Source organism: Crocuta crocuta, unplaced genomic scaffold (genome assembly GCF_008692635.1).
Source record: "Crocuta crocuta isolate KB4526 unplaced genomic scaffold, BGI_CrCroc_1.0 scaffold36, whole genome shotgun sequence".
Lineage (NCBI taxonomy): Eukaryota > Metazoa > Chordata > Mammalia > Carnivora > Hyaenidae > Crocuta > Crocuta crocuta.
This window is the reverse complement of record NW_027532203.1, coordinates 15,792,220-15,817,491: the sequence shown is the minus strand read 5'-3', so window position 1 is coordinate 15,817,491 and position 25,272 is coordinate 15,792,220. Positions and strand designations below refer to the sequence as shown.

Below are 25,272 nucleotides of genomic sequence, written 5' to 3'. Positions count from 1 at the left end.
GCCCCCCCCCAGCCTGGAGCCACAGGCGCCTGGACAACACCCCAGGTCTCAGTGTCTCATGTGCAGACCCAACCTCAAAGGCCTGATGGGAGATCTACACATGGACAGGCACCTAAGGCAACAAGCCCAGCACCTGACCACACAGTACGTGTGCAAAAAAACCACCGCTAAACGAACGATGATGTGTACGTTAGCCAAGGCTCTTACTTATTTAGAGAAAGAGAGAGAGAGCATGCATGCATGAGTGGAGAAGGGGCAAAGAGAGGAGTCAGAGAACCCAAAGCAGGCTCCACACTGTCAGTGCAGGGCCCGACGTGGGGCTTGATCCCACAAACCACGAGATCATGATCTGAGCTGAAGTCAGACACTCAACTGACTCAGCCACCCAAGTACCCCAAAATGGAGAATCTTTAAAAAATATATATGTAAGTACAACAAACTTACGTTTTAAAAAGACATGATGTGATGGGGCACTTAGGAGGCTCAGTCAGTTGAGGGGCACCTGGGTGGCTCAGTTTGTTAAGGAGGCTCAGTCAGATGCACATCTGATTCTTGGTTTCGGCTCAGGTTACAATCTCAGGGTTGTGGGATAGGGCCCCCGCATCAGTCTCTGCACTGAGCACGGGGCCTGCTTGGGATTCTCTCTCTTTCTCCCTCTGCCCCTCTCCCCTGCTTGTGTTCTAAAACAAAAACAAACAAATATACTGATTAAAAACTATGATGCGGTATGTACATACAATGGACATTATTCAGGCTAAAAGGGAAATTCTGGCATGTGCCACAACATGGATGGAAGTGAAAGAAGACAGACATGAAATGGCAAACATTTATGGCTCCACTTGTAAGAGGTACCTCGAATAAGCAAATTCATAGAGACAGAAAGTAGAACAGAAGTTACCAGGAGCAGGGAAAGGGGGAATACGGTTTAGTGGTACAGAATCTCTGTCTGAGATGATGAAAAAGTTCTGGAAATGTGCACTGGTGGTGGCCATACAACACTGGGAATGTACTGAACTGAATCACACACTTAGAACTATGACTACAGTAGTAAAACTGCACGTTATGAAAATTTTACTATAATGAAACAAATTGTGTGAATAAAATCTGTCCATAGTATAGGAGAGTCAGTAAATTATAACAGACTAGACTTCATTCTCAAATACCAACATTAAAACATGCTTGTCTCTGGAACACCATGCAACTTAAAAAATCTCTAACGTGGCCAAAACTCCCATTTCCTCGCTCACAGTTCTGCCTTCTGCCACCCCACTAACATGCAGGGCTTACTCCGTGGCAGATCCATATTGGTACTTGCTGTGCCCTCTACCTGGAATATTCTTTCATTTACATGGCTCAGTCCCTGGTTTTGCTAATGTCTCTGCTTAAATGCTGCTTCCCCAGAGACCCTCTTTCTAAAGAAATCTCTTGTTTGCATTTGCTCCCATTCTGTTACTCTCCATGACCTTGCTCTGCTTTATTTTTCTCCACTGCACTTGGCATTTTCAGAAATGATTTTGCATATTTATTTCCTTATTTACTGCTCATCTCCTCCACTAAAATACAAACTGCAACAGGGCAGGGACTTCATTCCTCATGGTCGCTGAAAGATTTCCAGCCCTTTAAAATAGTATCTCACAAACAGGGGGTATTCAGTAACTATTTTTTTGGTAAATAAACTTTAAAAATTCATAATTACTAAGAAAAAAATATGCCATATAGAATATATTAATTTGGGGACACCTGGCTGGCTCAGTTGACTAGTGGACCATGTAACTCTGGATCTCGAGGTTGTAAGTTAAAGCCCCACATTGAGTGCAGAGATTAGTTAAAAATAAAATTTTAAAAAAAATTCAGGGGTACCTGGGTGGCTCAGGTGGTTAAGTGTCCGACTTTTGGTTTCAGCTCAGCCCATGAACTCCCAATCTGTAAGATCAAGCCCCGTGTCGGGCTCTGCGCTGATAACATGGAGCGTGCTTGAGATTCTTTCTCTCCCCCCTCTCTGCCCCTCCCCCACTCACTCACTCTCTCTAATAAATAAACTTAAAAAAAAAGAATATATTAATTTTTTGGTCATATAACAGTAATAATGTATAATCCCATATTTGTAGGAGAAAAAAGACAGAAACAATACACATATCTATAGGTATGTGCATTATAAAAAGTATGGAAGAATATATACCAAATACCAACAGTGGTTTTCTTTTTGTGAAGAAAATACATGACTATTTTCCCTTGTTTTCATATTTTCTAACTTCTCTACAATGAAAGGTTTATGTGATTAAAAAAAAAAAGACAATTTTACCAGCAAATCAACTACTAAGAGCTCATTCCACTTACATAATTGGAGATATGAATAAAGACTTGGCTACAAGGAAGTTCATCATTGTTTTACATATAATCACAAAAAATAAACAACCAAAATTCTCAATGTTAGTTAAATTACTGACATCCATAAGACAATATTGTACAGACATTTAAAAGCTATGTTGTAGGAAAACACTGACATGAGGAAAATGTAAGTTAGGGCACTTGGGTGGTTCAGTCCGTTAAGCTTACAACTCTTGATTTCAGCTCAGGTCATGATCTCACAGTTGTGAGATCGAGCCCCGTGTAGGGTTGTGCACTGACAGCACGGAGCCTGATTGGGATCCTCTCTCTCCCTCTCTCTCTGTCCCTCCCCTGCTTGCTCTCTCTCTCTCTCAAAATATATAAATAAACATTAAAAAAAATAAGTTAAAGAAAGAACATGTAGACTATGACCCATTTTTAAATGAGACAATTGACACCATATACACCAAAATGTTAATGATTGCAATTATTTTTTACCATTTTTGCCTTCTTTGTTCTTTGCTATATACAAAGGTACCAAAAGTAAATATGCGTTATTTGGTATTCAAAAAAATGAGCTTAAGTGACTGTGTGTGCCAAAGGCCACTTTCTTGCCTTGTTTGGGCGCCATCTAGTGGTTGGAAAACATAACACAATTTTCACAATGCAGTAAAGGTTTCTAAAGGTGATATTCCTGAAAAGGACATTATATAAGCACAAAGACAAACATTACTATAGTACATGGCTGACCTACTTTTCTGAAACAACTGAACAACTAATTCAAAAGAGTCAGAGTATTTTTAATCTTTAGGAAATAGCAGATATCAGGAAAACTGGTTACATTTCTGTTGCTTTTTTTCATCTCTCAAATATTTTAGACTAACCCTCAAGACAGAGCCCTTTCTCTTTTGCAAACTAATGGACATTCACTCCTTGAAAGGAGTGGAAATTCAGACACTTTACAGGCACTGTGGTGTTTTATACCCCATTCCCAAATCTAGATGGTAGGTATTATTGTTTCCATTTGACAGAAGCTTCAGCAGGCCCAGCGAGATGAAGCAGCTTGTCTAGAGTCACAGAACTAGTCAGCCGTGGAGCTGAGACACAAGACAGAGTTGGTCTGGCTCCAAAATCTATGCCTCCCCTATCATGCTCACTGTCTCCATTCCTTACAGGTCACCCGGAAAGTCAATGCACCTTTCAGTAAGATGATTCTCACTCTTAATAAGTATACAAACATGTGGACTCTTAATTAAAAAACAAACAAACCAAAAACAGAAACAGAATCATACATAGGGAGAACAGGGGCGCCTGGGTGGCTCAGTCGGTTAAGCGTCCACTTGACTCTTGATTTCAGCTCAGGTCACAATATCATGGTTCATGAGTTCAAGCCCCAAGAGGGGCTCTGTGCTAACAGCATGGAGCCTGCTTGGGACTCTCTGTCTCCCTCTCTCCCTGCCCCTCCCCTGATCATGCTCGCCCGCACTCCCTCTCTCTCAAAAATAAACATTTTAAGGGGAGGAGAAAGGGGGGAAGAGAGGAGGGAGAGGAGGGAAGGAAAGAGGGAAGGAAAAGAGGAAAGAAACAAAGAAACTAAGAAAGAATGAATGGAAAGAAAGAAAACTGGTGGTTGCCAAAGGAGAGGGAAATAGAGGAATGGATGAAATAAATGGAGGGGAGGGGCGCCTGGATGGCTCAGTTGGTTAAGCGTCCAACTTCAGCACAGGTCATGATCTCATGGTTCGTGGGTTCGAGCCCTGCCTTGGGCTCTGTGCTGACAGCTAGCTTAGAGCCTGGAGCCTGTCTTCGGATTCTGCGTCTCCCTTTCTCTCTGACCCTCCCTTACTCATGCTGTCTCTATCTCTCTTAAAAATAAACAAAACATTAAAAATAATAGTAAAAAAAGAAAGAAGTGGAGGGGATTAAGAGGTTTAAACTTCTAGTTATAAGTTTAAATAAACTCACAAGATGAAAAGTACAGCAGAGAGTACAATCAACAATGCTGTAATGACGCTGTATGGTGACTACGCATTGTGGGAGCACTGTCTGTGTACAGGCAGAATTGGTGAATCACTATGTTGTACACCTAAAACTAACAGAACTTTGTATGTCAAAAATTAAAAAATAAGTATACAAGCTGTCACTATATTGGTGAGCATCGCTCTCATATCTAGAATTGTAAGCTCATTAAGTATTTATGTTCAAATCAAGTATCAATGTAAAACAAAAGAATTTTTTTATTTTTTTATTTTAGTTTACNCCGAGGTATTTTATGGTTTTTTGTGCAATTGTGAATGGGATCAGTTTCTTGATTTCTCTTTCTGTTGCTTCATAAAACAAAAGAACTTTTAAAATACATTATTCTACGCACTGTTCTGTCAGCTGGCTCTGCCAGTTCCATAAGGAGGTGGTACTTCCCATCCTTCGTCAGCACTGACCCTCGGGCTTTCCTCCCATGGTGGTTACACGGCCACCGCTGCCTGGCATGTCGCTGTCCCGTCCTACCTTCTCTTCTTTCCTGCCCCTTTCAATCACTCACTCACCCTCCCTAAAAAGTGATCTCCCTAAAACAATACTTTTACCAAATCCACGTAACAAGAACCTACGATGTTAATCCTCAGCTTTTCAACAGGTGTGGCCCCAAATAGGCCCCCTTCTCCAGGCCACTAGACCTGGGCAGGCTTATGGCTCTACCCTACAACACCATGAATCATGTCGGGAAGCACTTTTAGTGATCTGTAAAGTCTGTTCCTCACCTAGCACACCTGTTTCTCATGCCCGGCAAACACAAACAAGAAGAATTAACAGAAGTCATTTGGTCATACTTTACTCACAACACAAGAAGCACACAACTATTCATTGTGGCATTTGCTTGCAAAGTAATAACAAAACACTGGAAGCAATCCAGATGGTTAATGTATATGGCTATATTAATTTTGGTATATTCAGGGATGATATACTATGTCCCCATCAAAACGAATGAGAAAACTAATATAGAGAAGGCTCTCCAAAATATAATCAAAAACCTCAAGGTACAGAAATGCACGTAATACATGTTATTGTCTAAAACAAGGGGGATGTACACGCATGCGTTTACAAATGCGCATGGTATGGTGTGAATGTTTGGATCCCCTTCCCATAATGTGCTTGTTGAAAAGTAGGTAAGCCTTTGGGGGAGAGGTGAGACCTTCATGCGTGGGATCAGTTCCCATGATCTGAAAGGCCCCTAGAGAGCCTGCTCACTCCTTCCACCATGTGAGGACCGCAGAAGGTCCTGGCTACGCACCAGGAAGAAGGCCCTCACGCAGTCATGCTGGTATCACAGCTGCAGACTCCTGGCCTCCAGAACGGTGAGCAATCAACTCTGCTTGTTCACAAGCTCCCCAGTTGGCAGGGTTTTGTTATAGGAGCCTAAACGGGCTAAGACGGCGGGGGACGTCCTCTGAGAGCCCATCTAAGAAGACGGGCAACAGTGGTGGCCTCTGGGGAAGGAACCAGACACACGGCAGGACAGAGGAAGGAAGACTTCCGGCTTTTTAACCTTCCGTCTTTTGAATTTCAGACCTCAAGAATGTATTATCATTTCAGACACAAATAAATTGTACTTTTTTAGAATTCCAGCTACAGGGGTGCCTAGGAGGCACATTCCAACCCTCCAAACTACTTTCCAGAGTCCTGTAATCCTGACTAGCCTACACAACATCCATATGCCTACATTCTACTTACCTGAAACATGTATAACTGATCCTGTAACTGAATTACTAAAAAAAGAAAAGAAAACAAAGACACTGAAGAAGTAATACAGTAGACCCTCAACAACACAAGGGTTAGATGCACCGACCCCTGCACAGTGGAAAATCCACATATAACTTTTTTTTTCCCAAATTTATTTATTTTGAGAAAGGGGGGAGAGGCAAAGAGAGAGGGAGAGAAAGAGTAATCCAAGCAGACTCCACACTAGTACAGAGCTTGATGTGGGGCTCGATCTCACAACCATGAGATCATGACCTGAGCCGAAATCAAGAGTCGGACGCTTAACTGACTGAACCACCCAGGCACCCCACCACATATAACTTTTGACCCAAACTTAACCCCTAATAGCCTACTATTGACCAGAAGCCCTACCAATAACATACATTCTATTAACACATATTTGTATGCTATACGCAATATATACTATAGAAAGTCAGCTAGAGAAAAGACTGTCATTAAGAAAACCATAAGGAAGAGAAAACACGTTTACAGTACAGGGCTACATTTATCAGAAAAAATCCACATACACGTGGACCCTCAGAATTCAAATCTGTGCTGTTCAAGGGTCAACTGTAATTTCTGCTGAAGGACAAAGTGATTGCCACAAGTGATGCAGTTAGAGCAGGTAATAAAATGAAGCCTGATCCTGGCCTTTATGATAAAAATCTTTCAATGTCAATGAGGACAAAATCGAAACTGCGTTATTTTTTACAAGCCTCCCCCCTTCACCTCCAGTTCCACACACCGGGCCTCCCCTCTGCCACTCCCCTGCGGGCCCAGCCCCCTCCTACTGCCACCCCCTCCTACTTCCTAGGGCTCAGGAGGCCATTGAAGCATCTCTCCCTCTTCAGTTGCCTCCAGAAAGGGGTCCTGGCTGAGGCACACAGGGGTGGGAAGGAGACTTTCATTACACAGCCTTTGGAGTATCTTCCGGGATTAGAACCATGGGAATGAACTCCCTTTCAAAACGTAAGTGAAATACATAAACACCTGCCACTTCTTCCAGGAAGTCTGTGACTCGCCTGTCCCATTCTACCTCAGACACTGAGACGCTGATGCTGTGCTCATGCTTCGCTGGACTCACTCACTGGTCTGCAGACCGATTATAAACCCTGTGAGGGCACAGGACATTATCTAGTTCTTCATTACATCCTAAGATGCAAATCAATAAACAATAACTTATAGGGGCGCCTCAGGGGCTCAGTCAGGGAAGCATCTGACTTTGGCTCAGGTCATGGTCTCACAGTTGGTGAGTTAGAGCCCCGAGTCGGGCTCTGTGCTGACAGCTCAGAGCCAGGAACCTGCTTCCGATTCTGTCTCCCCCTCACTCTGCCCCTCCCCCACTCATGCTGTCTCTCTCCCTCTCTCTTTCAAAAAAAAAAAAAATTAACAATAGCTTACAAACAGTGAAAGGTCATCTGGTCCAGTCACAAGCACGACACATATTACAAATGTGTTCACATATAACATACCCTCACGGGGGGATACTCAGATGCCCACAAATCAAAAAATAATAAGCACAGTTTTCTTTCTTGTTTTTGCTGCTGTTATTTAGTAATTTAGAAATGTATAAAATCAACCATGCAAGTAATTTTCTTATTTTATTAAGAAAAATAAGTGGTATATTATTTAAACTTTACTCTTAAATTAATCCGGATTTTAGTTCAGACTTTTGCTTCACAAATAATCTGAATAAAGTGAAAAGCTAAAAACTATTGAAGAATCTTAATAAGATTTTGCAACCATGCCTGGAAACGCTGACAAAATTTGATTACTCTAGTGCCAAAAATAATTTATTGTAAGGAAGAATTAGATTAGTCCTAAAGGCCTTACAGTTTCTAAAAAAAAAAAAAAAACAAAACACGGCAGACATCTATTTTGGGTGCAAAAATGGGCTGCACTTGAAAACCACACATATGGATCCAAGACATTCCCAGAGTGAGCAATCTCAAAAACAGCTAAATTCAGAAACTTCTCTGCAGAGATTCATCTTAGTGCTGAATAATTCATACACGAGGTAATCCCATCCCTGCCTCTGCCAATGAGGTGGTCCCTGCTAGCTGAGAGCCTGCTCAATGTCAAGGTTCTACAGGTCACACATCAGATACCAGCACTGAGGGCCAGGGACAGTACCAGCACAAAGGGACAGAGGTACCACAAAGGGACAGAGGTACAACAAAGGGACAGATGTACGACGCAACAAACAAGGCCTCCAGGCCCATCCCCCACACACACACCTACACTATGCCGTTTATTCACCTTACAGCTTTTCACGCTTTCTAAGATTCCTATATATTTTTTTCTGTATAAACTGGGGTGAATTAAGAAAACAGGATGAATACATGAGAAAGAATAAATACAAAAAGAATAAATACATGAGAACAGCAAAGGGTCTTCGAGAAAGAGCAGTAATTAAGGAAACAAACTATAAAGCCACAGTAATCCAAACTACGAGACACCAGCAAAAACATGGCAAACTTTAGAGGGTAAGAAATAGACAAAAAGAGCCAACAAATTCTTCGTCCTTCCTCTTCCTGTGTTCCCAAGTGCCAGTTCTGCATAAATCAAGTACATGTCCGCACACACACCCTTCTTCTTCTTTGGCTATTAGGATTTTTGCTTTGCCATTTATTTAAGTTTTAGAATAAGCTTATCAAAATCTCTCCACCTTATCCCCCCAGCCGCCATAAAAAGCAGTGCGATTTTGACTGGAATCCCCTTCTCTATAGATCAATTTGGAAAGAACTGACGTTTTTACATTTTACAATAGTCTTCATCTTTAAACATGGTATCACTCTCCATTTAGGTAAGTCTTCTTTAATGTCTTTCAGAAGACACTAAACTCCACTGTACCGCCGCTTACACAGGTGAAAAGAAAACGTGTTTGACAACAAATGAAGTCTCTCTATGCCCTATTTCTTCTAAGTCTTATTTCAACATGAGCAGTGCCACTCAGTGAGAAACGCCTCACGGATTATGGAATAGGTTTCATTTTCCTTTTTTTAATTCAAGTTAGATAACATACGGTGTAGTTTTGGCTTCAGGGGTAGAACCCAGTGATTCATCTCTTACAAACCCAGCGCTCACCCCAACAACTGCCGCCTTAATGCCCGTCACCATTTAACCCATCCTCCCGGCCACCTCCTACCGACCCGCAGTTCGTTCTCTGTATTTAAGTCTCTAATGGTTTGCCTCTTTTTCTGCTTTTAGCTTTTTTTCTTTTCCTTCTGCGATGTTATGGATTGTGTTTCCACATATGAGTGGAATCAGAGGACATCTGTCCTCCTCTGACTGACTTATTTCACTTACATAATACCCTCCAGTTCCATNTTCTTTTCCTTCTGCGATGTTATGGATTGTGTTTCCACATATGAGTGGAATCAGAGGACATCTGTCCTCTGACTGACTTATTTCACTTACATAATACCCTCCAGTTCCAACCACGTTGTTGCAAAGGGCAAGATTTCATTCTTTTTGATCACCAAGGAATGATCCATTGTATATTATACCACATCTTCTTTATCCATTCATCAGTCAATGGACTTTCGGGCTCTTTCCATACTTTGGCTACTGGCGATAGTAATGTTATAAATACTGGAATGCATTGTCTCTTTGAATCAGCACTCCTTGTTCTGTGGATAAATACCTAGTAGTGCAATTGCTGGGTCATACAGTAGTTCTATTTTTAATTTTTTGAAGAACCTTCATACTGTTTTCCACAGTGGCTGCACCAGTTTGCATTCCTACTAGCAAGTGAAAAAGGGTTCCTCTTTCTCCTCATCCTCACCAATGTGTTGTTTCCTGATTTGTTCGTTTTAGCCATCCTGACAGGTGGGAGGTGGTACCCCATTGTGGTTTTGATCTGTATTTGTTTCCCTGATGATGAGCGACGTTGAGCATCTTTACACGTGTCTGTTGGCCATCTGGATGTCGTCTTTGGAAAAGTGTCTATTCACGTCTTCTGCCAATTTCTTCACTAGATTATTTGCTTTTTGGGTGTTGAGTTTGGTAGGTTCTTTACAGATTTTGGATACTAACTGTGTATCTGATATGTTATTTGCAAATATCTTCTCCCATTCTGTGGGTCACCTTTTAGTTTTGTTGATTGTTAAGGGAAACAGTTTCAAAATCTGCCGATGCACTAGCTGTCTCCAGTTTGGTGTCTCCCACTGAGCCACAGCTAAGGCTTTCAGAAGCAGAAATAGATACCCACGTCCTCTAATATGCAACTAATCCATGCTGTCACCTGAAACTGTAAACTAAGTGAATCCAACTGCATCCAGAAGCAACATATTAAACATTATTGCCAAAATATATAAATAGTTCACAATAAGGTAATATCAATAATCCTTAAGACTTAAACACGTAAAAATAAACATAACCTTGATCATTAAAGAAAGGCAAATTGGGAGCGCCTGGGTGGCTCAGTAGGTTAAGCGACTTTTCATCTTGGCTCAGGTCATGATCTCGTGGTTTGTGAGATCGAGCCCCGTGTTGGGCTCTGCTGAAGGTGTGGAGCCTGCTTGGGATTCTCGCTCTCCCAATCTCTCTGCCCCTTCCCGTGTGCACACTCTCTCTCTCTCAAAATAAACTTAAAAAAAAAAAAGGCAAATTGAAATCATAAGGACCACAACATACATACACATATAGATTTTTCCTTTATAATTCACCATCCAAAGGCAGAGAGACAGCCCTCCCAAGCCTGGGGTTGAGGGAGAAGGGAAATACTTATTGGTAACCATTATACTATTTTCATACTGAAAATTGGTAAAGGAAAGGAATTGAGATTTTACCCTTCTTTAATAATAAAAACTGCATATAACCTAAATGATGAAGGAAAGCTCTTCTTTACAGAAAAATTCCAGTTAATAAATATATAAGAAATGATCAAATTAGAAATATTACCATTCTGTCATTTCTAGTAAAACAGGTAATTCAGATCAAAATCATCAGTGGATGCTAAAACACACTCAAACCTCAAATCAAGCTCAGCATTATAACTGATCCGAAACCACACATTTTCTGTGTCCAGATGTAACAGTATGAAGTACACAGAATCACTTACACAGGACCCTTACCAAAGAGGATCCACCGTTTAAGGTGCATCAAGCCTTTAAATCTGACTTCCAGTTTACAGAAAACACATACACACACACACAAACACATACAAGTTACAAGATATCAGAAGCAATCAGGTAAACCCAGAAGGTTTGGAACATTCTACAGAAAAACACACCCAGTTTGTTAAAAAAAAAATTAAGAGTGCAGGGAAAAAAAACTGCGGCAGGGGCTGGAAAGTGAATATCTCTACTCTAAATACATTTAAGGGGCATCTGTGGGTCAGTTGGTTAAGCATCTGACTCTTGGTTTTGCTCAGGTCATGATCTCAGTCTCAGTTCGTGAGATCGAGCTGTCAGCGCACAGCCTGCTTGGGATTCCCTCTCTCTCCACTCCTGCCCTGCTCATGCTCTCCCCCGCCAACTCTCTCAAAATAAATCAATAAAGACATTTAAGAACTGTAACTGGGGTGCTGGGGTGGCTCAGTGGGTTAACCATCTTGATTTCAGCTCAGGTCATGATCTCTCAGTTTCGTGAGTTCAAGCACAGAGCCTGCTTGGGATTTTCTGTCTTCCCTCTCTCTCTGCCCCTACTCAAGCTGTCTCTGTCTCTTAGTTTTTTCTTCCTCTCTCAAAAATAAACAAAAATTTTTTAAAAATGTTTAAATGGCTGCAGAGAGTCTACGGACTATATTTAATCAGTTTTCTGTTTGTGGATGCTGTTTTTAGACTTTTGTCATAACAAATAATGCTGCATACGTCATTTCCCATGTGTACAAATATACCTCTAGTATAAATTCCGCAAAGTGGAACTGCTGGGTCAGAATGTCTGTGTGTTTATAATTCTGACAGATCTTGCCAAACTGTTCCATTGACTTGTGTCAATTTATACTTCTACCAGCAGGGCATGAGAAGGTCTGCTTCCCCACATTTTTGTTAATTTAGTGCAATTTTAGACTCTTTGACTTATGTCAATCTGATAGATGAAAACCAAGATTTCATTTTTAACTTGATTATAAAAAATGATAGGCAGGGGCGCCTGGGTGGCTCAGTCAGCTAAGCGTCTGACTTCGGCTCAGGTCATGATCTTGTGGTTTGTGAGTTCGAGCCCCGCATCGGGCTCTGTGCTAAACAGCTCACAGTCTGGAGCCTGTTTCAATTCTGTGTCTCCCTGTCTCTGTGCTCCTCCCCTGCTTATGCTCTCTCTCTCAAAAATAAATAAACATTTAAAAAAACTGGTTTTAAAAAAACTGATAGGCATATAATAATATAGACTGACTAGAATATTAAATGTCAACATATTCAATACCTAAACTGTAAAATTTTCATTTTTTTTAACAGGTTTGGTGTGACAGGCAGAATCGTAGCCCCCTAAAAATGTCCCCAGGATCTGTGAATGTTATGTCATAGCATGTATCAATCCTTCATTCCTTTTATTTCTCAGTGAAAGTCCACTGCATGAATATACCATATTTATCCATTCATAATTAATACCATTCCGATTGTTTTCGTATTTGCTTCACCTACTTTTTTTTAAGTACTTTAAAGTAAAATAAGGACGTCTCCTTCTATAACCATAATACCATTATCAGAGCTAACAAAATTAACAATAAACCCTCCTACCCAGTCCATATTAACATTTCTGTAGTTGATTTATAAGGTTTGTTAGAATTAGGAAATGAATAAGGTGCATTCGTTGCATATGTTAGTTACATTCCTTCCTTTTTTTAAAAAAAGTGTTTTTTAAGTTTATTTCTGAGAGAGAGAGAAAGACAGAGACAGTCCACAAGCGAGGGAGGGGCAGAAAGAGAGAGACACAGAATTGGAAGCAGGCTCCGAACTGTCAGCACAGAGCCTGACGCAGGGCTCGAACCCATGAACTGCGAGATCATGACCTGAGCCAAAGTCTACACTTAACCATGTGAGCCACCCAGGCTCCCACCCCTTTATTTTTAAACTTTTTTAAAGGTTTATTTATTTTTGAGAGAGACAGAAAGAGAAAGAGAGAGAGGGAGAGAGAGAGACAAAGCAGGGAAGGGGCAGAGAGGGGTTTTTTTCCTTTTTTTAAAATTTTTTTCATGTTTATTTTCTGTAGCCTTTTAAATGAAAAAGGCAGTTGCATATAAGCACATGTTAAAAAATACGTTTTACTTTTTTTATTTATTTTTTATTTTTATTTTAATAGTTTATTGTCAAGTTGGTTCCCATATAACACCTAGTGCTCATCCCCGCAAGTGCCCTCCTCCACGCTCATCACCCCCCCTTCCCCTCCCCCCCCATCAGCCCTCAGTTTGTTCTCAGCATTCAAGAGTCTCTCATGGTTTGCCTCTCTCCCTCTCCCCACCTATTTCCCCCTTCTTCTTCCCCATGGTCCTCCGTTAAGTTCCTCCTAATGCTCCTATACGTGCAAACATATGGTATCTGTCCTTCTCTGCCTGACTTATTTCGCTCAGCATAACACCCTCAAGTTCCATCCATGTTGCTACACATGGCCAGATTTCATTGTTTCTCATTGCCATGTAGTATTCCATTGAAAAAATACATTTTACCTAAAGGTAGGGAAGAAAAGCACAGGACAGCAGCAAAAAGGGAAAAAGCAAGATATGTATAGGATGCTGGGTCTTGTGTTTAAACAATTTTGTAAAACTTCATGAGATATATGCTTAAATAACCTTGTATTATTCTAGAAGATTCAAAAGAAACTGCTGTAAGGAATCATCCCCAGGGCAGGGAGATGGCTGTGTGGAACAAAGGAAAGAGAAAACCTTATTTCCAACTTCTTGTACCTTTTGGATTTTCTACTGGTACATGGATGACAGGATGGATCAACTGACAGAACATTAAAAACTTTTTTTTAAACCAGCATACCACACAAGATTATATGGCCTTCTACACAAATTTTCAATCTCCAAGTAACCTCTTACCTGCTGGTTGGTGCAGGGAAAGAAAATGAGAGAAGCTGATTCCAGAACGGGTCATTCTCAGAGATAGATTCTGTGCCCGACAGCTTTTTTAAGTACTCATTTTTAGGAAGATCACTGATTCTGCTGCTGTTCGATCCCATCTTCCAATCTGGTAGATAACTAGTCCTTAAGCCTTCATTTCCACAAGACAGCCTATAAAGAATGAAAAGAAATTTCAAACTTGTTCAAAATCAATCATCATATTTTTCCCATCCTTGACCTAAATGAAAAAAAAAAAAATCCTGTAAACTTATTTAAGGAAATCACACTTCTTTTTTTTAATATATTATACACCAGCTACAAAGTTATAAAGAATAGAAAGAGTTAAAATCTGTCTTAGCTAACATGCACACAAAAATCCAAGTTCATGTTTGTAGATCTTCAAATAAGTATACCTCTGCCTAAGAAAATGTCTCAAAGCAAATTCCGAACAATGATAATTACAAATCGTCTGAAAATGAAGCTATTTTTTAAATTATTTAATGTTCATTTATATTTGGGGAGGGGCGGGGTGGAGGGGTAAAGAGAGAAAGACACAGAATCTGAAGTAGGCTCCAGGCTCTTAGCTGTCAGCACAGAGCCCAACACAGGGCTTTGAACCCATGAGCCATGACATCATGACCTGAACTAAAGTCAGACATTTAACTGACTGAGCCACCCAGACCCCCCTGAAAATGAAGCTCTTTTACAACAAATAATGGTGATAAAGAAATAGAAAGCAGGTGTCTTGAACGTGCTCAGAAGCGGGGCAGGTAGCTGATGTGACAGCCATCAACTACCTAGACTCAAGGGAGAAGGAACCTGAACTGAGTTACATGCTGAAAGAGAATGGGCTCCCAATTCAAAAGCTGTCACACTTAGTGTCCCTCTGGTTGTGCTGTCATACGTATCATCTAGTTGGCATGCCTGTTCTTCTAAACCATGTGGCATTTGGTTTTTTTGACAATAAGAACTACCTTATTCACCTTCCTCTGCCCAGTGTCTAGACCAGCATGTAATAATAGGTGTGCTGCAGTATGCAGAAGGGAAGCTTACACGAATAAATGATCAGCATCTTCAATATTCATTGTGCTTGGTCACAAGGAACAAACTAATGGTTTAATTCAAATATGAATCACTGTCTCCATCAAACCACACTCAACATAGTTCTAGATCATGTTATATCTCAATTTGTTCAAGAAAGTCTCTGACAATATAAAATGATGAATAATAATGACACTATGCTAAAATTACCATCACAATGAAAGGAAGCTTTGTCCAAAGGGAAAACTCAGGTTGGATGAGAACTTAAATTAGTAGCGACTTACTTTCTTATGTCTGTCCCTCCGTAGTCCATGGAGACGCTGAAGCCGACATCAGAATTTGGAAGCATGCCTTCCACATTCTCTTTGGAACTTTGGGACTGGACTAAGCTACATTATCTAAAGATATGAGACTTCCCCAATACACATGGACAGCTGGTCTTCTGAATAGGAGGGAGAAATACTAATCTGGCTTCTTGTCACCTGCCTCTGAACTCAACACCACCTATTATTTTCCTCTTCCCTACCCAGGGGACAGAGATCCCAAAACCAGCTGGCTCCAACTAAGCCTCCATGTCAATTCAGCTATTCATGAGTCTAGACTGTGGTTTAATTTCTTAAATAAGGGATTATTAAGCCCAATTAGAAAACGCTATAAAAATACTCTGAAATACATAGATGCCTATTTGTCATACTCAATTCCAAAGCTAATTTATACATTTTAAGCCATTTAAAATTAAATTTTTTAATACAATCTTACAATGGGGTACATTACACTAATGAAAATGAATTAACTAGAGCTACAGTTACTAACATGGACATATCTCAAAAATATATGCTAAAAACAAATGCTACAGAATAATAGACATGGTGTGATTTCATTTATATGATTCTAAAACATGTGAGCAATATCATGGATATATTATTCATAGCTACTACAAGTATTAAAATATACGTGGAAAAAATAAACGGCAAATTCAGAAGAATGCTTTTACAGAATGTTATCAGTAGAGGAACAGAGGAGCGTTAGTGATATCAATAAATACTTTCTCAAACAGAAAAGGGGAAAGGAACAGAAGAAAAGGGATGGGGGTGCCTGGGTCAGTTAAGCGTCCGGCTTCATCTCAGGTCATGATCTCATGGTTCATGGGTTCAAGCCTCGTGTCAGGCTCTGTGCTGACAGCTCAGAGCCTGGAGCCTGCTTGGGATTCTCTCTCTCTCTCTCTCTCTCTCTCTCTCTGTCTCTCTCTCTCTTTGACCCTCCCCCGCTCACACTGTCTCTCTGTCTCTCAAAAATAACAAATGTTAAAAAAAATAATAAAAAATAAAAATTATAGAAAGGGATGAAGCACATGTTGCAAATATTTAGATTTGCTGAAAATGGACAGTATGTACATGGTTTTGGCCTATTACCCTCTATTCCTGCCATAACTATATAAGGAGAATTATTGTTTTAAAAGAATGGTTTCTCTGGGGTACCTGCGTGGCTCAGTCAGTTGAGAGTCCGACTTCGGCTCAGGTCATGATCTCGCGGTTCGTGGGTTCTAGCCTCGCGTCGGGCTCTGTGCTGACAGCTAGCTCAGAGCCTGGAGCCTGTTTCTCTCTCACTCTAACGCTCCCCTGCTCACACTGTCGCTGTCTCTATCTCTCTGTGTCTCTCTCTCTCTCAGAAATTAAAAAAAAAAAAAAGAATGGTTTCTCAATCACTCAGCAGCAATACTCGAAGCTAGATGACAGGGAAGCAATGTCTTTAAAATACTAATAAAACATAATTTTAGGGGTGTCTGGGTGGATCACTTGGTTGAGTATCCAACTTGGCTCAGGTCATGATCCCACGATTTAGGAGTTCGAGCCCCGCATGAGGCTCACTGCTGTCAACGCAAAGCTGGCTTCAGATCCTGTTCCCCTCTCTCTCTGCTCCTCCCCTCTGCTCACACTCTCTCAAAAATAAATAAAAACATTTAACATAATAATAATAACCATTTTAACTACAATTCTTTGGCTAGCCAAGCTACCAGTTAAGCATAAAGGTAGAATAAAGGCATTTTTAGACTTGCCACGATTCAAAAAATCTCCCATGGACCCATCTTCTGGAAGCTACTAGAAGATAGATATGTATATATATTATATATAATTCCTTACAAGGTGAAGGAATAAACCAAGAAACATGAAGACAAGGAACTGAAGAAACAAAGGCTGCAACACACGACAGGAGAAGACAGGTGCAGCGGGCGGGGATATTAGTCGAGACAGTCCCGCGATCTCTGGGAGAAGCACACCAGACTGCGACAGGTCACCTGACATGTCTGACCTTATTCCGTGGAGCGTTACAATACTATAGGAGAATCTGGTAGGAATGAAGTACAGCTACACAGAAAACAAATAATATTTTTAACTATGCACTTTGGGAAAAACAAAAATTGTTTAAGAAGGGTCACGTAATCATAGTATATGACTCAACTCAACAGTTAACAATATTTATANACCAAAAATTGTGAGGTCACTATACTGGGAAGATGCTAAAAAAAGAAGTGGTAGTGGTGGTTTAAGAGCGTGAAATTTCTCATCTTCCATAATAGGCAGGAAGTCAGCAGAAAATATCTAATTACTAAATCAGTAAATAACAGTAAAGTATATTAGTTATAAATAAGGAGGTAAATAACTAGACACTACAGCTAAGAGACTGGAGTGTGGCCCTCTCCAGGGAAGGATTCTGGAGTAGAGAGGGTGGTCAGGCAGTCCTTTTGTTTTATGTCCATCACATTATCTGAGTGTTTTTTTTTAACTATGTGTATATACCATTTTAGTTTTAAAAATTAAATATGTTTAATTTCCTTCAACTACTCATATTTAAATTTTCAACATATACAGAAAACACAAAGTTACCATCATAACTAAATTCATAGTGAAAACAATGTAAATTGCTCTTTACAGAGGCAAACAACTAGCAAACTTTAAGAAATCTATTTGTCTGATATAGTTTAATGTCATTATATTATTGAAGTTATCTCCCAAATCTAAATTTCAGATTTCCACCATTATGTGTTTACTAACAAGCAGTAGTCACAGCTTGGTCAGAAAAGAAGACCTCAATTCAAACCCACAGTAGAGATAAACACACAGGTCAATAAAACAAAACAGAAACTCCAGAAAGGGACTCACCAGAGTACAGCCAGCTGATTTTTGTCAACAATGCGAAAGCAATTCAATAGAGGAAGGACAGGTCTTTGAACAAACGGTGCTAGAATAACTGGGCACCCAGAGGCCACAAACAAACAAACAAACACCTCTGCATCTTAAAAGTTAACTCAAAATAGGGGCACCTGGCTGGCTCAGTAGAGCCTGCGACTCTTGATCTCAGGGTCATGAGTTCACACCCCACATAGGGCACAGAGCTCACTTTAAGTAAATGAATAAGTGCATAAACACATAAATAAGGTAACTCAAAATAAATCATAGATCTAAACATAAAACAAAAGTCTATAAAAAACCCTTTTTAGAAAAGAACATGGGAGAAAATCTTTGTGAGCTGGAGTTAGGAGAGACTTACCGAACATTGCACAAAAGCACAGCCCACAAAAGAAAAAGTTGACAAACTAGGCTTCCCCAAAATTAAAAACTTCTGGTCCGTGTAAGACTCTGTTAAGAGAATGAAAATTAAAGCCACAAACTTATAGAAAATATTTGTAAGTCACCCAACAAAGTACCCAACAGAGGACTTGCATCTGGAACATATATGGAACTCTCTAAACTCAACAATAAGAAAACAGTCCAATTAGAAAATATGCAAAAGATTTTACCACATCACCAAAGAAGATATGCAAATGACAAACACATGAAAAGATATTCCATTATTATTAGCCAGTAAGAAACTACAAATTAAGACCACAATGATATACTGCTATTACACATCTACTGGAACGTCTAAGATTAAAACAACAACACCACTGACTACCAAATGCTGTCACGGATGCAGAGAAAGTGGCACTCTCATACAGTGCTGGTGGGAATGTAAAATGGAACAGCACTCTGGAAAACGGTTAAGCAGTTTCTTATAACGTTAAACACAGACATACCATTCGACCCAGCAATTGCATTCCTGGACTATGTATGATCCCAGAGAAATGAAAACTTAAGTTCACACAAAAAACTACTCAAATGTTCTTTGAACACATGAATGAATAAGCAAACTGAGCTACATCCATACAATGGAATAAAAAACGAGGAACCATTTGACACATCCGGTAACTTGGATAAATCTCCAGAGCATTGTGATAAGGGAGAAAAACCCATCCCCAAAAGTTACGTACTCAAAATAATAATAGCAACACTGTGTTTAATGATTCTAGTTTATATAAAAGTGAACGAACAACAGGGATAAGAGGAACAGAAGGGAGGAATGAGGAGGATGCACTTTGTTATTTATAAGGTACTTGCACTACCTGTAACGTGGCCGAGTGTGATTTGAAAGTGGACTTGGATTAGCTGTAAATGTATATTGCAAACACAAGGGCAACCACTAAACAAAAGTTTTAAAAAGCATAAGGGATAGCTAAGAAAGGAGAGAGAAGGGATTCATATAAGTACAAAAGGCAGAAAAAGAGAAGACAAAAACAGGGACAAAAATAAGGGCAATGAATAGAAAACAGTAACAAATACTGGTAGACATTAATCCAACTTTATCAATAATCACTCTGAACATCAATGGCCCAAATACACCAAACGGTGATGTTGAAGTAGATCAAAAAATAAGACCCAACCAAACGTGTCTACAAGACACGCTTTATTTTTGTTTAATGCTTATTTTTTTTATTTTTGGGAGAGAGAGAGCACGTACATGCACAAAGGGGGGGGTGGGAAGAGAACCCAAAGCAGACTCTGTGCTGGGCCACCAGGCCTCCCAAGATATCCACTTTAAATATAAAAGACACATACAGATCAAAAGTAAAGAGATGGAGAGAGATATACCATACTAACACTACTAACCAAATGAAAGCAGAAGCTATATTAATCTTAGACACGGTCGACGTCAGAACAAGGAAACTTATCACAGATTTTTTTTAAAAAGGCATTACATAATGATACAGGAGTCAACTGTCCAAGAAGACCTAACCTCAATGTGTGCCGCCTAACACAAGAGCGTCAGAATACATAAGGCAAAAACTACCAGAACCAAAATGAGAGGTGAATCACTATTACAGCCGAAGACCTGAGCACGCCTCTCTCCGAAATGCTCAGACCCAACGGGCATAAAGTCAGGCAAGACCTAAAGGATCTCAACACCACCAGCAACTAACTGGATCTGAAACCTATGGACTACTTCATCCAACAACAGCAGAATACACATTCCCCTCCAGCTCACATTGGATAGTCACCAAAACGGACCACATTCTGGGCCATAAAACACATCTTAACAAATTTACAAGAAGCGACATCATAAAATGCTTTGAGTGCTAAAAACCAATAAGCTAGAGAATAAAGAAACGATTGAGATGACTGTATGAGGAAATGTACCGACAAATGCAGACTACACAGCATTCACTGTGAAGAACCACCACCCTGTGTAACGGGCTTGGGGGCTTTTCTAAACTGGAGGAGACCAAAGAAATACTGTAACAACCAAATGTACATGTGAATCTTCAATGAACCCTGGTTTGGAAAAAGGAAAAAACATTATAAAAGACAATCTTGAGACCCAACTAGATATGGACTGAATAAAAGATATCATCTGGACATGAGATAATGATAACGTAATTAAGTAGGAAAAGGATCTAATTCTTGGGAGATGTGTGCTTGAATATTTAGTGGTAAAGAGTAATCTTATCTGCAACTTACTTTCAAACGGTTTCGGAACAAAGTGGAGACAGAGCAAACATGGCAAACGGTTAACAATGATTAAATCCAGATGGAGGGAGTAAGTGTTTCTACGGGGTTGTACTGCCCTCTCTACCCTTCTGTAGGTTTGAAACTTGTTATTGAAAAAGAGTTTTGGCAAACAAAAAGGTTACGCACGATGACGCCATTTAAGTAACACTCAAGATGACAAAACTAGTGGTGAAGCACAGGTCAGAGGCTGCCGGGGTGCGGAGGGTCAAAGGGGCAGAAGGTGACCATAAAAGGGCAGCCTGAGGAAGTTCATTTGTGGGAATGGAAAAACTCTATTTTTTTTTTTAATGTTTTTTTTTTTTATTTCTAGGAGAGAGAGAGAGAGAGAGACAGCGTGAGCAGGGGAGGGTCACAGAGAGAGGGAGTCACAGACTGAAACAGGCTCCAGGCTCTGAGCTGGCAGTCAGCACAGAGCCCAACGCGTGGCTCGAACCCACAAGCCGTGAGATCATGACCTAAGCGAAAGTTGGACACTTAACCAACTAAGCCACCCAGGCACCCCGGAATGGAAAAATTCTGTATCTTCACGGTGGTAGTGGTGGTTATGGTTCCACAAATCTATACATGTGATAAAATTTCACAGAGCTACACACACACTAGGGAAAAAGAATGTAAAACCTAGAGGAATCCAAGTCTATTATGTTGGGTCAATATGAACCTCCCGGTACGGGTATGGGTAATGAACAATCCTTACATTAAGGGAAAGCTGTGGGAAAGGTACATGGGATTTCTCCGTATTATTTTTGCAACTTATGAGTCTATAATCTTTACAAAATAAAGGTATTTTTTAATAGGGTAAAAAAAAGTCAAACACTTTCAAAGTCTCATCCACATGGCTAAGAAAGGTGCCAACAAGTCATACTAACAGGTACTTTCTAGCATAACCACTAAGTTTATTTTTACATATTAAGTTACTTCTCACCTATAACATCACATGATGAGATATTAAGAGCTCACATTTATTTTACTTGGTGTCTGGGAACACTCTTTTATTACACAGACTACTTTCCCCGAATAAATTATTTCAAGTCTTACTCAAAATCAAACTTTTTCAATAAATGCGAAAGAAGTCATACATTTGGGTCCTTCAGGGAGTTCCTAGTAACTTCATAACTCTGAGGAATACACAGCAGGTTTTATCCTCAACTATTTCCTTTTTATCAAAGCTTTCCAATTCTAATAGTAGAATTACAATAATTTAATAATCAATAATCTCAGAGACTCCTGAATGTGCCTCAATGAAATATTTAAAACAACAACAACAGGGGCGCCTGGGTGGCTTAGTCGGTTAAGCGTCCGACTTTCCGACTTTCGCTTAGGTCATGATCTCGCGGTTTGTGGGTTCGAGCCCCGTGTCGGGCTCTGTGCTGACTGCCAGCTCGGAGCCTGGAGCCTGTTTCAGTCTGTGACTCCATCTCTCTCTGACCCTCCCCTGCTCACGCTGTCTCTCTCTCCTAGAAATAAATTAAAAAAAAAAAAAAAAAAAACATTTAAAACAACAACAACAAAGGCTTCCACAATTTGTTTCTAACCTGTTTTTCTGGGGACTCGTGCTAATTAGCAGTTAGCACTGTGGGCCTAACAGTAGTTTACTGGATAAACACCTCTGCATGTGGATCAAAATGATTAGTTGAGAAAACACTGGTCTACGGGCATGAACAATTTAGTTACAGGGTCCCCTGGCTCCATTATGGACACAATGCCCCTTCTCTATGCTTCATTACAATTAAAGGGTTAAAAATTAGGGGTGCCTGGGTGCCTCAGTCAGTTAAGAGTCCAACTTCAGCTCAGGTCATGATCTCGGTTCACGAGTTCGAGCCCCATGTCCAGCTCTGTTCTGACAGCTCTGAGCCTGGAGCCTGCTTCAGATTCTGTGTCTCCCTCTCTCTCTCTCTCTGCCCCTCTCCCATTCACACTTTCTCTTTCTCAAAAATAAACAGTTAAAAATTTTTAATTAAAAAAGGATAAAAATTATACCAGATAAGAAAATGAAAATCTGAGCAAATTTGTTCTCAATTCAACAGATAGTACTTTACTTGTGGTACCTTAAAAGCAATCAAAACAATTTACTTTGTGAGTTTAATTAGGTATATGAATGCTGAATTTTCAAAACAAAATTCCATCCCACCTCTCCTTGATTAAGGCAACAATGAGAGACAACATTATCCTAGTCTACCAATGAAAATTTGAGTCACGTTTTATTTTTTATTTGTATTTTATTTTTTGAATATGTAATGCACATGTTCACAAGGTATGTAATAAAAAGTCTCCAACCCCATATCCTAATCAACCTAGTTTCTCAACTCAGAAAAAGTATTACCAGTTTCTTGGGTATCATTCCACAAGTATTCTGTGTATATACAAACATATATTTTCCCCTTTTTACACAGGCCATAACACATTATTTATGCCTCTTTGCTTTTTCTAGTTACTAAATATTAGAAATCATTATATATCTGTATATAAAGCACTTCCTCATTTTTACAACTCTGTCATGTTCCAACTTTTAATTTAAGAAATCCTATACTGATGGGCACTTAAGTAATTTACGGTCCTTTGCCATTATAAATCATTCTCCAATAAACATCTGGCACATAAGACATTTCAGACACATAGGAGACTATAGGTACGATAAATCCAGAGGAACAGAACTGCTGAGTCAAAGATTATGTGCATTTCCAATTTTGTTAGATACTGCTGACGGGCAGCAGAATATGCCACTTTGGCATTTTGATTATTTTGAGTTATAGGCATTTGAAATTCAACAAAAGCAAGGCGAAGCTTTCTCTGAACCCCCTCTATCTGCCTAAAGACCGCTCCCCTGAAAGAACTCCATTATTATAAATCCCCTCCCTGAGAGTTTCACCAACCAGGTGACTCATCACAAGAAAGACGAGAAGTGGACACCACACCCAGACACACTGTCCCAGACTATCGCACTTCCCGTCTGTTCTAAAGGCTCGTTGCTCTGTCCTAAAAACCATTTACGAGCCCCTAAGAGACCCACACCTCCCCTCCCTTGTCCCCCTTAAGATGGTATTTAAGTCTGAATTCTGTGCCACCTCAGGGAATTAACTCATTTTTCCCTCGGTATCTCCATGTATACACGAGGTACACGTGTTAATGAATTTCTACTTGTTTTCTCCTGTTAACCTGTCTTCCGCGACAAGGGTCTAGGAACTCAAGGGGGTGGAGGGGGAATTCTTTTCCTCCCGTGCACCGCTTAGCTGGCCTCTTCAGAGGCTGCCAGCCCGCACCCCGCTCACCTCTGCACCTGCATCTCCACACCCCGGCCACTGCCCCCTCACCAAACTTTCTGATGCCAGCCAACTGATGGGACAAAATCGTCTTCCAGTATGATTTTAGTCCGCATTTCTTTTGCTGTGAAAGAGACCATTACCTGTTCTTCTCCTTTGCCTGTTTCCTATTGATTTATAAGAAATAAATTTTATTTTCAAAGCTGCTAGGATAGACCACAAAGCATTAAGATCGGTTCAATCCAGGACCACTGTGCAACCCCTCTAAAACAACAATATGAATAAAGCCTGGAAGCTTATCACGAGAGACTGAACGGAATATTCATGAGCAGAACCGAGGCGGCCAATGGCCAACAGCGCACAAGGGCAATGCCTCCCTTCCTGCTCCTCCTCACCAGCCCCTAGAAACAATGAAAAGAGCATAATTGTCAGTAATTCCACAGCCATGCTCAGCATCTCACAGGAGACAAGAAGTTGTGAGGGGTCCTCGGAAACTGGAAAGCAGCTGGAGATGGAGGAGATGCACTGAGGAGGGAAATGGCATCCATCCCAAGGCAGGCAGAAGAGCCTCTGATCACGGGCAGCAGGAGTATAAACAGCAAGCCCAGCCCAGAAGCAGAAGGCCAGAGAAAAGCCGGAGTCCAGTCCGGGGACAACTGACCTGTCACCCCCGCCCTCACTCCCCCAGGGAGCAGCAACAGTGAAGGTGGTGCCTAAGGCCACGCCTAAGGCAGCGGAAAGGCCTGGGAGGAAGAGGGCAGCCAAGCAAGACAACTAGCCGCTGGGGACTCTTGCCAGAAAGTTCCACCTGCTCCCTACCCTCACAGAAGGCAAAGCAGAAAACTGAGGTCCGATGGCCTCTCCTCTGCAACAATTCATGCCAAGGATTCCCAACACAAACACATACACGCACACGCCACGTGAACTGAACACAATTTATGTGGAACTCCCAAGACGCCTAACAAGGAAACCCGGGATAAAATGGAACTTGAAGAGCCCACCATCC

General features: G+C 40.6%; 1 protein-coding gene across 3 annotated transcripts in view; it reads right to left on the bottom strand.

Annotated features, from left to right (window-relative positions):
• Nucleotides 1-25,272, bottom strand: part of DYM (dymeclin) — a 338,993-nt gene that overhangs the window by 298,516 nt on the left and 15,205 nt on the right. For 2 of the 3 annotated variants that reach the window (XM_077777572.1, XM_077777571.1), the window contains one exon: nucleotides 14,063-14,254. In XM_077777572.1, coding sequence (XP_077633698.1) covers nucleotides 14,063-14,202 — 140 coding nt within the window. In that variant the 5' untranslated portion in view covers nucleotides 14,203-14,254. Of the gene's footprint in view, nucleotides 1-14,062; nucleotides 14,255-18,673; nucleotides 18,763-25,272 lie in introns of those variants that run through there. The other variant, XM_077777573.1, reaches the window with a different exon arrangement.